A 14128-nucleotide genomic window follows, 5' to 3' on the forward strand; every position below is an offset into this window, starting at 1 on the left:
CCTTACAGAGCTTGTTTATGTGGTACAGTCTTTTCTCAATGTACTGATGAGTATATGTGACTATATTATATGAATGTATTAGGGACATTGTTATATATATATGTGCATACATATGGTTATTCCTCCCTTAAGGAAGTAAAATTTAATTATATAGCAAATAGCTTTAGAAATTCACAATGATAAAAAAATAGATATTTATGGCATTTGTTGTATTAAGATTAATTCTTTGAGGGGCTGGAAAGATGGTTCAGTGGTTAAGAACCCACATGGCTATTTACATCCATCTGTTACTACAGTTCCAAAAGATTCAACGCCCTTCTCTAACTGACAGGGGCACAAGTAGTATACAGATACATGAAGGCAAAACATCCATACACATAAAATACAATAGAATAAGTCTTTAAAAATTAATCCTTTAATAGCTTCATACTTGTCAGATTGTTAAATTTGCCTTCTCTATGATTTTAGGATGCCAACCCTGTTGTAATTGAGCCATCATCTGTTCTAAATGGAGGAAAATTTTCATTTGGAGCAGTAGCACATCCTATAGAGCATGGAGAAGATAAAATCAGTAACAACCTTGGTTATATGAATACCACAGAAGAGAAGTACTCAGACAACATTTCTTCCGCATCTGAAGCCTCAGAATCTACTGGCAGTGGTAAGTATAGCTTTGCTCCCATGGGGATCTGTAATGTTTTTGACACAGGTTCTCATATACCCAGACTAGCCTTGAGCTTGCTGTTTAGGAAATCCTGAGGTCCTGTAGAGGATCTTGATCTTCTGAATCTCCTGTCTTTACTTCCTAAGTGCTGAGATTATAGGCATGTACTACACAATACTCAAAATTATTCTTAGCTGATCTATTTTTGTGGTTAGAGTATTGAGATCACACTTCAATCCAGAGAAATATGTTTTGAATGAAATTGTTAATTATAAAATTCTTGAAAGCATTACAGCTTCTTAAGTAAACTCATAATTTCTCAATATGAAAGTCTTTACCTTTCATTAGCCAAGACATATTGCTATTTAATCTACTTTGCTAATAAATTCAGTATAGTGAAAACAGATTTTAAGAAAATAAAATTACCAATCTCTATAACTCTTTAAATATAAACATGCCTTTAATAGATTTGGGTCTTCACATCAGACTGGCTCAACACCTCAGTCCAGAGTTTTGGCGATTATTTTGTTAAAATACCACATACTAATACTTTCTATAATTCATTTCTGTCATCTATACTTATCTGAAACTTAATGGTTCTGTACTTAACGAGGAAGATAATTTAGTATTACTGAAATACATGCAATTGAGAATGATCCCTCTTAATTGCCTATAAATTAACAAAACCCTCAAACATATCCTGTCTTTATTTTCTCTTCTGACATTTTCTCCCATTGTCTGTGGAGTAGTAAGCAAACTGGCAGAGCTAACATTCTCCTTCATTCTGTTTAGAGTCTACTGTCTACTGTTTCTGTCTGATACTATAGAAATCATTTAGCACTTCTAGAAGTAGTATGCTCTGCTGTAACACCACATTTCATTCTCATATTTTCTCTTCTTTTTCTTCTACTTTTGATAAGTAGAACTAAGAGTTGAGTTCGGATATCAGATGTGCTAATAACTTCATGCTCTACTATGACTCTTACTAGAAGCTTTAGACCTTCATTTAAAAGAAACAACATTATTTCTTAACTCTAGGTTTCTGTCTAATGTGTATTTTATTATATAGCAACTGCTACAAAGCAGTTAATAACTAGAATTAAAATATTTTAAAATATCAGGTTCAAACTCTGCCATCATTAGTCATTTTTCTCTTGTGTTTTCCTATTATAACAATCATTGCTTTCTTTTAAATAGATACATTAAGGAAATAGGCACCAGCTGGGCAATGGTGGCGCACGCGTGTAATCCCAGCACTCTGGGAGGCAGAGGCAGGCAGATTTCTGAGTTCGAGGCCAGCCTAGTCTACAGAGTGAGTTCCAGGACAGCCAGGACTATACAGAGAAACCCTGTCTCGAAAAAACCAAATCCAAAAAACCAAAAGAAAATAGGCACCAGCCAGGTGGTGAAGACATACACATTTAATCCCAGCACTTGAGAGGCAGAGGCAGGCAAGTTTCTATGAGTTCAAGGCCAGCCTAGTGTACAGAATGAGTTCCAGGAAAGCCAGGACTACATAAAGAAAACAAAAACAAAACAACAGACACTGGGTATGGTAGCATATTAACCCCTTTAACGGGTGTAGTAGGTAGGTATATCTCTGAGTTCAAGACAGCCTGGTCTACATGTGAGTACCAGGCTAGCTAGAGATACACAGTGAAACCTTGTCTCAGAAAAAGGTAAGAGAGGACGAGAGATTTAGAGGTTTCCTAATGCTGTTTTCTGCCAATATTTGGCATAATTCTTGCAATAGAAGAATTTTAGGGCCTTCCTTCATCTTTCTCTCCCTCCCTCTCTTCTTCCCTCCCTCCCTTCCTTTCTTCCTTCCTTCCTATCAGGAGATCTATAATTTTCATTATGAATTACATATTCTAGGAAGGTGAGCAAATATTTGCACTTGGTAACATTTTTGAAACCTAATTCTTTGACTATCTTTTGTCTAGTGAAGAATACATCTGTCCTTTCTATCTACTATATATTTATCAAAATGGAAAACTATAGTGACATATCAGGATAATAGTATTAACACAGTGCATTGACATCTGAGTTTGTATCTTCAAACCTTTGTATATATAAAAACAAAAAAATAAGAAACTCCATCATTGTTGTTTTGTTTTGTTTCTTGATAGGCTTTCTGTATTCTGCCACACCAGGGGCAGATATGTGCTTTGCAAGGCAACATAACACTTCTGACAATAACAACCAGTGTTTGCTAGGAGCCAATGGGAATATCCTTTTGCACCTTAATCCTCAGAAGCCAGGAGCTATTGATAACCAGCCACTAGTAACTCAGGAACCAGTAAAGGTAGGTGTTTGACATCAAACTCTATTGTTCTCTTTCAAGTAGCCATTAAATTTCAGAAGTTTTAGCACAAAGAAAGGCATTGTGGTTTATCTCTTTTAGCCTCTTGTAGGCGTGATGTCTTCTTATAGTATATCTATCTCTATGAGAGAGAATATGCTATAGAGCTGTCCTGGAACTTACAATGTAGACCAGGCTTACCTGGAACTCACCTACCTGCCTTTGCCTCCTAAGTGCTGGCACTAAATACATGTGCCACCATACTTGGCCCAGAGTTCCCTTTCTTAAATAATTCTTTGGAAAGTAAAACCTACAAATCTCTGAGAAAATCCCATTTTCTCAGGTTTGGGCTGAGGACTATAGCTCAGCAGCTGCTACCTTTTTACAGTACAGGATCCACCAAAAATTGAAGGAAAAAAAGTATTTTTCAGCAATATCAAACTAGGAAGTAACATGATTTTGTTCTATGTCTAGATTTCTTTGATGTACAAAAGACTATAAAATTAAAACTAAGTACTTAATTCTTTCTAAGGCTACATCATTAACATTAGAAGGAGGACGATTAAAACGAACTCCACAGCTAATCCATGGAAGAGATTATGAAATGGTTCCAGAACCAGTGTGGAGAGCACTTTATCATTGGTATGGATCAAACCTGGCCCTCCCTAGACCAGTAAGTATAGCTGATAGCGCCCGCCATAAGGGGTAGTCATAGAAGAATGTGCGTGGTATGAGTGCTGTATGAAGGCCAGAGGTTAACATTTTCTTTTCTGAGTGAATTTTCCTAATCACAATTTAGTTCTTTCTTTATGGTAGCAGAGTACTTAAAACCTGTTCAGATTATTTGAACAAAACCTGTAGGTTCCTTTACATTTTATTTATTCAATTAGTATTTAGGTAATATTTAAGGTTTTGGAAGGGTATTAATGTACAATTATTATTTCACCCCCTTTTCATCCTCCAACTCCTCCCACCAACACTTACTCCAAACTCTGGACCTCTTCTTCCCCAATTGTTATTTACAGACATGTTCATCTTAATGCATATGCACACTCAAGCATATGTGCCTGTGTGAAAAGAATATTTGAGGGTTGGATGTTACACTTATATCTGAGATTTAGTTGTGGGTTTTGTTGTTTTGGGATGGGGCTTCTAATTTATTCTTAAGTGCGTCAGTGTTTTGTGTGAAGGAGTCAGACCCCATATAACTGGAGTAAAAGACAGTTGTAAAGTGCCATATGTGTGCTGGGAATTGAATCCGAGTCCTCTGGAAAAGCTGCTAGTGCTTTTAACTACTGATCCATCTTTCCAAACCTGCCAAATTAAGAGTTAATTAATTTAACTCTTAATTTTGCTTATAAATGAAAGGTGGGATGGAAATGTCTACAAATTCTAATCTTGAAAGATTAATTTAGGAGCAAAAACCTGAGCATATACAAATCTATGTAACTTAAATGTATTAAGCTCCTAAAATATAGAGAATAAATTTGTTAAATATTTTAAAATTAGTTTCAGGGCTTAGCATGGTGACACATAACTATAATACCAATACTTAAGGGTCCAAAAGGTTCAGGGCAGACTACTATATAAAGCAGCACTATCTTTAAGAGAGTTGTAAGTTGAAGGTTAGAAACACATCTCTGAGCCAGACAGTGGTGGTGCACGCCTGTAATCCCAGCACTCTGGGAGGCAGAGGCAGGTGGATTTCTGAGTTCGAGGCCAGCCTGGTCTACAGAGTGAGCTCCAGGACAGCCAGGCCTATACAGAGAAACCCTGTCTCAAAAACCAAATTCAAAAAGAAAAAAAAAAAGAAAGAAAGAAAGAAACACATCTCAGTAGTTCGAACAGTGACTGATCTTGGAAAAGGACTTGGGTTTGCTTCCTAGCACCTCCGTGGTAGCTTATATCTGTCTGACACTTCCATTTCAAGGGATCCAACAACCTCTTCTGGCCCCTGTGGGAACCAGGCACTCATGTGGGACATTTATGCAGGCAAAAAACCCGTACACACATGAGGGCTGGAGTGATAGCTTACAGATCAAGAGCACCAGTTTCTTGTTCTTCTAGAGGACCTGAGTTTGATCCCAAACAACCACTTGATTCAACCAGTATATAGCTCCAGCTTCAGGGGATCCCCTCCTTTGGGCCTCAAAGGGCATTGTTTTAATGTGGTGAACAGATAAACACCATACACACTATAATTTAAAAATGGTCTTTTAGTTGGGGTAAGCTAGGATCTTTTTACTTAGCCCTGGCTTGCCTGGAATTTCCTCGGTAAGCCCAGGGGGACATCTAAGTCACATGGATATACCTGCCTCTGCCTCCTGAGTACTAGTATTAAAGGTATGAACTACCACATCTAGTTTAGAAAACTTTTTCTTAAGGAGTATATATTAACTTATTTTTTAAAAAATACTCATAAAATAAAAATAGTTTTAATACACCACCAAAAGGAGCTACTGAAATGGTTCAGGGTTTAAGAGGACTTCCTGTTCTTTCAGAAGATTGGGTATCTTTTTTTTTTCTTTTTTCTTTTTTCTTTTTTTTTTTTTTTTTTGATTTTGTTTGGTTTTTTTGAGACAGGGTTTCTCTGTGTAGCCCTGGCTGTCCTGGAGCTCACTCTGTAGACCAGGCTGGCCTCGAACTCATAAATCCACCTGCCTCTGCCTCCCAGAGTGCTAGGATTACAGGCGTGCGCCACCACCACAGCCTGTCTCCTAATGTGAAGTTCCACCACCGCCGACTGGATATGTTTTCTTAACCACATGGCAGCTAACAGCCATCTGTATCTCTGGTTCCAGAGAATCTGATGCCCTCTTCTGGCCTATGCATACACCAGGCACACATGTAGTATACATACCGTAAAGGCAAGCAAAATAATCATATACATAAATAAATCCGTAAAACTTTTTTTTGGGGGGGGCGGAGGTTTGAGACAGGGTTTCTCTGTATAGCCCTGGCTGTCTTGGTGCTCACTCTGTAGACCAGGCTGGCCTCGAACTCAGAAATCCGCCTGCCTCTGCCTCCCAGCGTGCTGGGATTACAGGCGTGCGCCACTACCGCCCAGCTTCTGTAAAACTTTTTAATAGAAGCTTAAGTTTGATTAAAGGGTTTTATTTCTTTTAGAGTCATCACTACTTTTTTATCTTTCATAAAAACAGGTAATCAAGAATAGCAAGACGGACATCCCAGAACTAGAATTATTTCCTCGCTATCTTCTCTTCCTTCGGCAGCAGCCTGCCACACGGACACAACAATCTAACATCTGGGTGAATATGGGTATGATGAGCCTGAGAATGTTTCCTCAGCATTTGCCTAGAGGTAATTTAAGAATGCAGCAAGAATACCATGCATTTCCTTAAAAATAAACTGAAAATCACATTGCTCAAAGTTTGGTGCCACTGTGCTAATATATGCCGTATGCTTTCATACAGAATCAGTAAATCACTTGTGAGCTTAGATCTGTGGTCATGCACAAGATTGGATGGGGATTGTGGCAAACTCTTAGGAGCAAACTAAGACAGATAATATCCTTCCCTCTCTCCTTCCCTCTCTCCTTCCCTCTCTCCTTCCCTCTCTCCTTCCCTCTCTCCTTCCCTCTTTCCTTCTCTCCTTCTCTCTCTCTCTCTCTCTCTCTCTCTCTCTCTCATAAGCTTTTGAAAATAAATAAAATAGATTTTCCATACCTTGTTTTGTGTTGTTTTTGAGGTAAGCCATTGTAAATTGTCACTATAAACTAAGCTGCAGTTCACTGATAATTGACTGATCTTTTCAGCCTCACTCTTAATTGATTGAATTAGTTTCTTCTGAACTAGTTTTGTTTTGACAAAATGAGAAACATTTCTCATGTTCTAAGAGTATTTGGTAAAAGACATATTACAGAGCAAAAAAAATATATTTCAAAATGAAAATGATACATTTGCTTTGAATTTTGTTAGGTTTTGTTGTGTTTTGGTTGGGTTTTTGTTATTTTGGGTTTTTTGTTTGCTTGTTTGTTTTCTTTTTTTTTTTTTTGGTAGTGGTGATAAATGTTAAACCCAGGGCCTTGTGTATGCTAGATATCTGTCTATCACTTAGTCATATCCCCAGCCAAATATTGTGGCTTTGGAAAATGCCAAGCTCTCCCTCAACAGATGAGGAGAGAATCCAAGTCAATCGATCTATCTGTCTGTCTGTCTGTCTGTCTATCTATATCTATCTATCTCTATCTATCTCTCTCTCCCCCCCCTCCACCTACACACACACACAGACACACACACCGGCTCGGCCAGGTTCAGTGGCACACATCTTGAATCCCAGTAATTGAGGGGCAGAGGCAGGTGAATCTCTTGTGAGTTCAGAGACAGCCTGGTCTATATACCAAATTCTAGGCCACCAAAAGCCATGTAGTGAGACCTTGTCTCAAAATAGACAGGCAAGACAGATAAAATGTTTCCCTTAATATATACCATGTATTAGGTTTCCCTTTGATTTCTAGCTAAAGTTAAATTTTATTGATGGAGAATATACTTGTGTACTTTTTCCCTTGCAAATATTTGAAAATATTCTTCAGTAACAAAACAGTTAAAAAAAAAAAATGGGCTGGCTAGATGACTCCATAAGTAAAAACATTTTCCACCAAGTCTGACAACCTACATTTGATCCCCAGCCCCACCTGGTGGAAGATGAAAGCTTCCATAAATTGTTCTCTGACCTTTACATGCAGGCCTGGTGCACTTGAACACACATAGACACATACTAAATAAATAAATGTAAAATAAATTTTTTTAATTCATAAATCACAGAATCTCAGGCTATATTTGACATTGTTTAGAATGTTTTGACTGTCTCCAAACCTAAACTACTACTGCTGTATAAGTACTAGCTCTCCAATGATTTTGAACAAGGTTATTTTCCTGAAGGGATTGGAGAGATGGCTCTGTGGTTAAAAGCATTTGTTGTTCTTGCAGAAGACCTAGGTTCAGTTCCCAGCGGGATCTGACACCTCTTCTAACCTCTACCAGCACCAGGTACACATACACATGTATACATATAGGTAAAACACTCATTCACAAAATAAAGATTAAAAAATCTTTAGGCTACATTCAGACAGTATATGAAGATGACTTCACATATTATTTGGTAATAATTATGACAAAGCAGTGTTCATCATCTAAAGTTTGTCTCTGGGGAAACTGTCAAAATCAAGAAAAATTAAATAGAATTTATGAAACATTCTTAATTTAACTTTCTGGTAAATAGAAATGTTAGCATACCTTCATGGCACCCATAGCATGTCTTTTTTGATTCTTTTTGAAAGATAACATGAGAGGCAAGATGCGTTGTTGCATTTTTAGTAAGTATTTTTAACTCTTGTGCTGATCCTAGATTTTTGCTGCTTCTGTAAATTCCTGATTTGCTGGTTGTCTTCAAAAGGAAAAAATTATGCATAAGTGGCTGCCTTGCTTAATGAGCTAAAAACTGTGTGGACTCTAGAATTCAGTTTTTCTTTTTTGGGCTAGGACAGTAGAGATTGACTGGGGCACGATGCTTGCTGATGCTTCTGAATCCTAGAGTGGGATAGTTCTGATGCTCCAAATTTCATAATTTGTAATTTTATTCCTGGCTAATTATGAAATCAATCATTAATCACTTTGAATTTTATAAAACCACTTTCTTGCTGTAATCTTAAAATTAATCCTCTGTTACATAATTGGAGAAATCTGTTCTTTTGTTTGAAGAGTTATTCTTTGCTTGCTAATGGACAAAGATTTGCTCTGCTACATGTTTAAAAATCATGGTTGAGTTTTTACATGATATGCTTCTTGGTCAAATACTCAGTTATTACCTGTATTCACTAGACTTTTTAAAAATTACTCCTTTCAAAGTAAGAAGTATGCAAACCTTTTCATGGCTATGATAACTTAAATAGGGTTATTAAGTCATTCCTTAGATGGCTTTTCAGCCTCTTAGCTGAGTAGGTTCTTCTTGGAAGATCTTAAAAAGAAAATAATAATTAAGAATTAAAGACTCTCCCAGGAACTAAACCACCAACCAAAGAGTACACATGGAGGGACCCATGGCTCCAGCCGCATATGTAGCAGAGGATGGCCTTGTCGGACATCAATGAGAGGAGAGGCCCTTGGTCCGGTGAAGGCTCTATGCCCCAGTGTAGTGGGATACCAGGACAGGGAAGCAGGAGTGAGTGGGTTAGTGAGGGGGAGGGGAGATAGGATAGGAGGTTTTCGGATGGGGAAACGAGGAAAGGGGATAAAATTCGAATAAAGAAAATAAAGAAAATATCTAATAAAAAATAAGTAACAATAATAATATGTTTAATGATGATTGGCTCCCCATAATTAAATTGATTAAAACAAATATTAAGCAATTGAAAATAAATAATTAAAGACTCAACTAAGAAACAAATTACATGAGAGAAAAAAAGGAATGAATGGGTAAAAAAATGACCCGGAATGTAAACATGTACTCGAATAGGGCTATATTGACATGTTAAGTTTTTTTGGTTTTTTTTTTTGTTTTTGTTTTTGTTTTAAAGATTTATTTATTTATTATATGTAAGTACACTGTAGCTGTCCTCAGATACACCAGAAGAGGGCGTCAGATTTCATTACGGATGGTTGTGAGCCACCATGTGGTTGCTGGGATTTGAACTCAGGACCTTTGGAAGAACAGTCGGTGCTCTTACCCGCTGAGCCACCTCTCCAGCCCCATGTTAAGTTTTTTACCTTTGTTTGGAGTCACTTAACAAAATCTAGGCTCTTATAGGCAGAGATAACCATTGTACACTACAGCTTTTGTCTGTTTTTTGACTAAGTAGTTAGCATATTTACAACCTGGCTTTGATTTCTAAAACACATGCCGCCTTGTCATTCTATCACTTCATGTTTTAGCCACGCCCAGGCTTAGTATATTAGTGTATGTGTATGTAAAGTCCTCAGATCAGCCCCTCTAAGAGTCTGAGAGAGAACTGTAATGGCAGTCTTTCCATTTCTACCTTGAACACTTCAGGAATATAAGGCCATCATGTTACCACCATGTTGGGTAGGCAAATATGATTTCCTCCTATTTTCCTACAGAATAATTGTTTAATTGGAAAAGCTTCTTAGCTTCATCTAAAAATAATATCTGGCCATATATAACCTGCATCAATTTCTTTTATCTATGATGGCTACCATATAATTGGGCCACTCAATGACAGAGAGTGATGGGGTTAGTAATTCTGAATTTTAAAATTTAGATTAAGTGAACTCAGCTAACCATGGAGTTCAAATTCCATTCTATTTCAACCACCCTCACTCTTTATTTTATTTTTATTTTCTACTTCTGAGCATTAAATCCAGGTCTTTTACACATGGTAAGCAAGCACTTAGCTTCCTGAGCTAAATCCCTAGCCCCCTCCCAAATCTTAAGTAGAATTCTATTTTATTTTGCTATTAAGTATGACCAAATTGAGGACAATTTTTTATCAGCATGGATTCTTAGGATCCAACTATGTCAATTATTTAAATCTCTATGCTATTATTTTTGTTCTTCCAGAATTGAAGGTTTAAGATACTTGGATCTCCTATTTTCTCAAACAGCCCCCACTTTGGTTTTTTGAGACAGGGTCAGACTGACCTTTATGTAGCTGAGAATGACTCTGAACTCGATTCTTTCATGCTGAGATTACATGCCGCCCATCCATTTTCAAGTTTTTCATAGTTTTCTTCATTTATAAAATTATAAAATCTATACTTCTTATTTCTTATCATTATTTCCTAAATTACTATGGTCACCGTTGCTGAGGCCAATGTTTTATGTTTGTTTGTCTATTTGTTTTTTATGTCTCCCTTTTCCCTTATGGTGATTACTATAACTATAGGAAATGTACCCTCTCCAAATGCGCCTCTAAAGCGGGTGTTAGCCTATACAGGCTGTTTTAGTAGAATGCAAACCATCAAGGAAATTCATGAATATCTGTCTCAAAGGCTTCGAATTAAAGAGGAAGATATGCGACTGTGGCTATACAATAGTGAGGTAAGCTTCTCAGTCATGAAAAGTCTACTGTTAAATCATGCTGGGGGTATAGTCCAGTGGTAGAGCATTTGTCCACTATATGCTAGGCTCTGGGTTTTTAAAAGTGTTAAATCATATTTCATAAATAAGAGTTTGTATGTAGTAGTTATGCTAAATGCCATATCTGGGGTATCAATGAAAACTTTAGACTTTTAAGTAGTGCGTATATACACGCAAACATTTGTCTCCTGAGATTATAATAACATGATCAGCATGAGCTGTACCATCTTGTAAAGATTGCTGTTGTATTATAAAGTAAGAGCAAATTGATTTTAAATTGTGTTTTACCTCCATGTATATCTGCTGCATGCCTGGTGCCCATGGAAGCCAGAGGAGATGGTCAGAATCTCTAGTTATAGAAAGTTGTAAACCATAATATGGGTACAAGGAATAGAACACTGATAATCTGCAAAGAAAAACAAGTGCTCTTAACCACTGAACCATCTCTTTAGCCTGATCTTTTTCTGTTTTTAACCTAAATAGATTTCTTGTTAGATTTATTTTGAAGTTGCTTATACACATTAAAAATACAAAGTACATAGTGAAAATTCTTCATTCCATCTTTGACCTTTGTCTTTTCTTAGAGGCAATGCTATCAAATGCTTTTATGTTTTTACTAGTATTTCATTATTGCTTATACTTTGAAGCTAGTTCAAAAGTACAGTTTTCCCCAGTTCCCAGTTCCCTAGAGTGTTCTTTCTTATTATGCCGTGCTTTAGTCACCATCGAGAAGAATAATATTACAATAATTAAGGGAACAGTTTGTGTGACCAAGAAAGGAAAATGTGGGTAGCAACAAGTAAATTCAGTTGCAAGTTACAAATTTACATTGCCAGGAATTAAATTCTGACTTTGCCACTTTGTGTAACTGAGGCAAGTCACTTAATGCTCTATACCCCAGTTTCCACACAAAGGGGAAATGAAGATTTCTTTTCTGTAAGGTCTATAGTCTCAGTGAACTTTGGTCTTTGATGACTTGTCTATTCTCTCCACAAATTACATATAACTTTGTTTCAGTAACATGAGAATATTTGTAAAATGGTAGAACACATTATCATTCCTTCACTTTGGCACCTAAACTATAGAATTGACCAACAATATCTGTACCATGAATTATTTAAGTACAAAGGAATAGTAATTGTCATTCATTTTTATTATTGGATTTGTTTCAAAGTAACAAAGCATTCCCCTCTACAGAACTATCTGACTCTTCTGGATGATGAAGATCATAGATTGGAATATCTGAAAATCCAGGATGAGCAACACCTGGTGATTGAAGGTACAAAGGGAAGTGTGCACCTGTGTTAGATCGGGGAGCAGTTGTGCTTGCAGTTGTGGGGAGGGTTGGCTTTGTTAGGGATTTTTGACGGGCTTGGTGTTTTGGTTTGGTGTGTGTTTGTTTGTTTGTTTGTTTGTTGTATTTTTGAGATAGAGTAGCCCAGGCTGACCTTGAACTTTACAGAATAGCTGAGGAAAACTTTGACTTCTGATCCTCTTGCCTCTGCCTCCCAAATGATAGCATATAGTTTTATAGTTTAGGGTATGACTTAAAAGAATTACTCACTAGAAATCCCATCTTCAAATTTTTCTCAAGATAGTATTATATTTTTTATGTTAAAGTAGACCCACTGAACTTCTAGTATCTCTTACCTGCTAGATTTTTTCAAAAGAAGAATGATCTATTTGTAGCCCTAGGCTGACCAAGGGAGAAAAATGTGGATGGCAACAGGTAAATTCACTTGCAAGTTAATGAAGTTTTATAAAATTTTCAGGCTACCACTTTGAGTTTGAGTGAATATACCAATATTTTCTTCCTAATACTGAAGATTGAACCTAGGATCTCATATACTTGAGATAACTATGTTATGTTCTCAGCTCCTCTGTTAGACTTCTATTATGCATCAGCCCTGGCCCCTGACCAACAGTACGATTTCCTCATTCAGCCATAATTTACACATGGGCACATTCATGTTGTTGAAATTGTGGTATCTTTTCCCATAACATATCTCATGAAAACACGACTAGGTGCATCTGATCAAATTAATGGATTACCTCAATCAGTGATTGTAAGTTTAATGAAAAGGTTTTCATATTTCTGATGTTTTAAGTTTGGGAAATTTCACTAAATCTAAGCTTTAATTAATTTTGTAGATAGTTAAATATAATTTTACTTTAAATTGGTAATTGAATTAGTACCTTATAACTTTAAGGTGCCCAGAAGAAAGAGTAGAAATGAACAAACTGTAATAACATGCATGTGTGAAGATGCCATGATAAAATCCACTACTCATTGTATACTAACATGATATAAAGCCAGCCATAGTAGTGTGTACCTGTAATTCCAGCTCTAAGGAATTGGACTCCTGGTTAATTTTGACTACACATAGCAAGTTTGAGACCAGCCTGGGATACATGAACACTCAGAATATAAACAGACTTGCAGTTGTTTCAGGGCTAGTTACTAAAATATAGTTGATTTTTTTTTTAAAGTTCTGATTTAGCAATAACTTTTGTAACATAGAACTTGAATGAATGTGAATTGTTTGAATAATAAATTAATACATTCCAATCTGTCTTTTTCAGTTCGCAACAAAGATATGAGTTGGCCTGAAGAAATGTCCTTTATAGCAAATAGTAGCAAAATAGATAGACATAAAGGTAAGTCAACATATTATTTTTACAGTCTTATTTGTTGTAGTTGGAGATATTCTCACTGTGTCATCTAGGCTATGCTGCAACACTTGATCCTCCCCCTGCCTCTGAAAAGCTAAGATTACAGGTTTTTACCACCATCCCTGGCTTGGAGACAGTCCTAAACTTACTCTTTTTTGTTCTTGTTGAGTAAACTGTTAAGTTATTTTTTGGATTTCTTTCTAACTCTGTAAATAAATAATTTATATACCAGATGATATACTTCTGGTGGTGATATACTTTGTAACCCCATCTTTTGAGATGAAGTAGCATTCTAGATCAGCCTGGGCTCAAAGTAAAACCCTGTTTCAAAACAAAATTAGTAGGAGCCAGAAAGGTCTCTCAGATAATAAAGTGCTTAGCACATGAATGAGTATCCAAATTCAGAATCACTAGTACCCACATAAAAATTCAGG

The 14128-nt window shown here is 36.6% G+C and overlaps 1 protein-coding gene across 3 annotated transcripts in view; it reads left to right on the plus strand.

Moving 5' to 3' along the window:
- Usp32 (ubiquitin specific peptidase 32) overlaps positions 1 to 14128 on the plus strand; it is a 134194-nt gene that overhangs the window by 80447 nt on the left and 39619 nt on the right. For 2 of the 3 annotated variants that reach the window (XM_052196932.1, XM_052196929.1), the window contains exons 13-19: positions 469 to 661; positions 2794 to 2969; positions 3499 to 3639; positions 6128 to 6287; positions 10828 to 10982; positions 12219 to 12300; positions 13605 to 13679. In XM_052196932.1, coding sequence (XP_052052892.1) covers positions 469 to 661; positions 2794 to 2969; positions 3499 to 3639; positions 6128 to 6287; positions 10828 to 10982; positions 12219 to 12300; positions 13605 to 13679 — 982 coding nt within the window. The remainder of the gene's footprint in view (positions 1 to 468; positions 662 to 2793; positions 2970 to 3498; positions 3640 to 6127; positions 6288 to 10827; positions 10983 to 12218; positions 12301 to 13604; positions 13680 to 14128) is intronic. The other variant, XM_052196930.1, reaches the window with a different exon arrangement.

Source organism: Apodemus sylvaticus, chromosome 10 (assembly GCF_947179515.1).
Source record: "Apodemus sylvaticus chromosome 10, mApoSyl1.1, whole genome shotgun sequence".
Classification (NCBI taxonomy): domain Eukaryota; kingdom Metazoa; phylum Chordata; class Mammalia; order Rodentia; family Muridae; genus Apodemus; species Apodemus sylvaticus.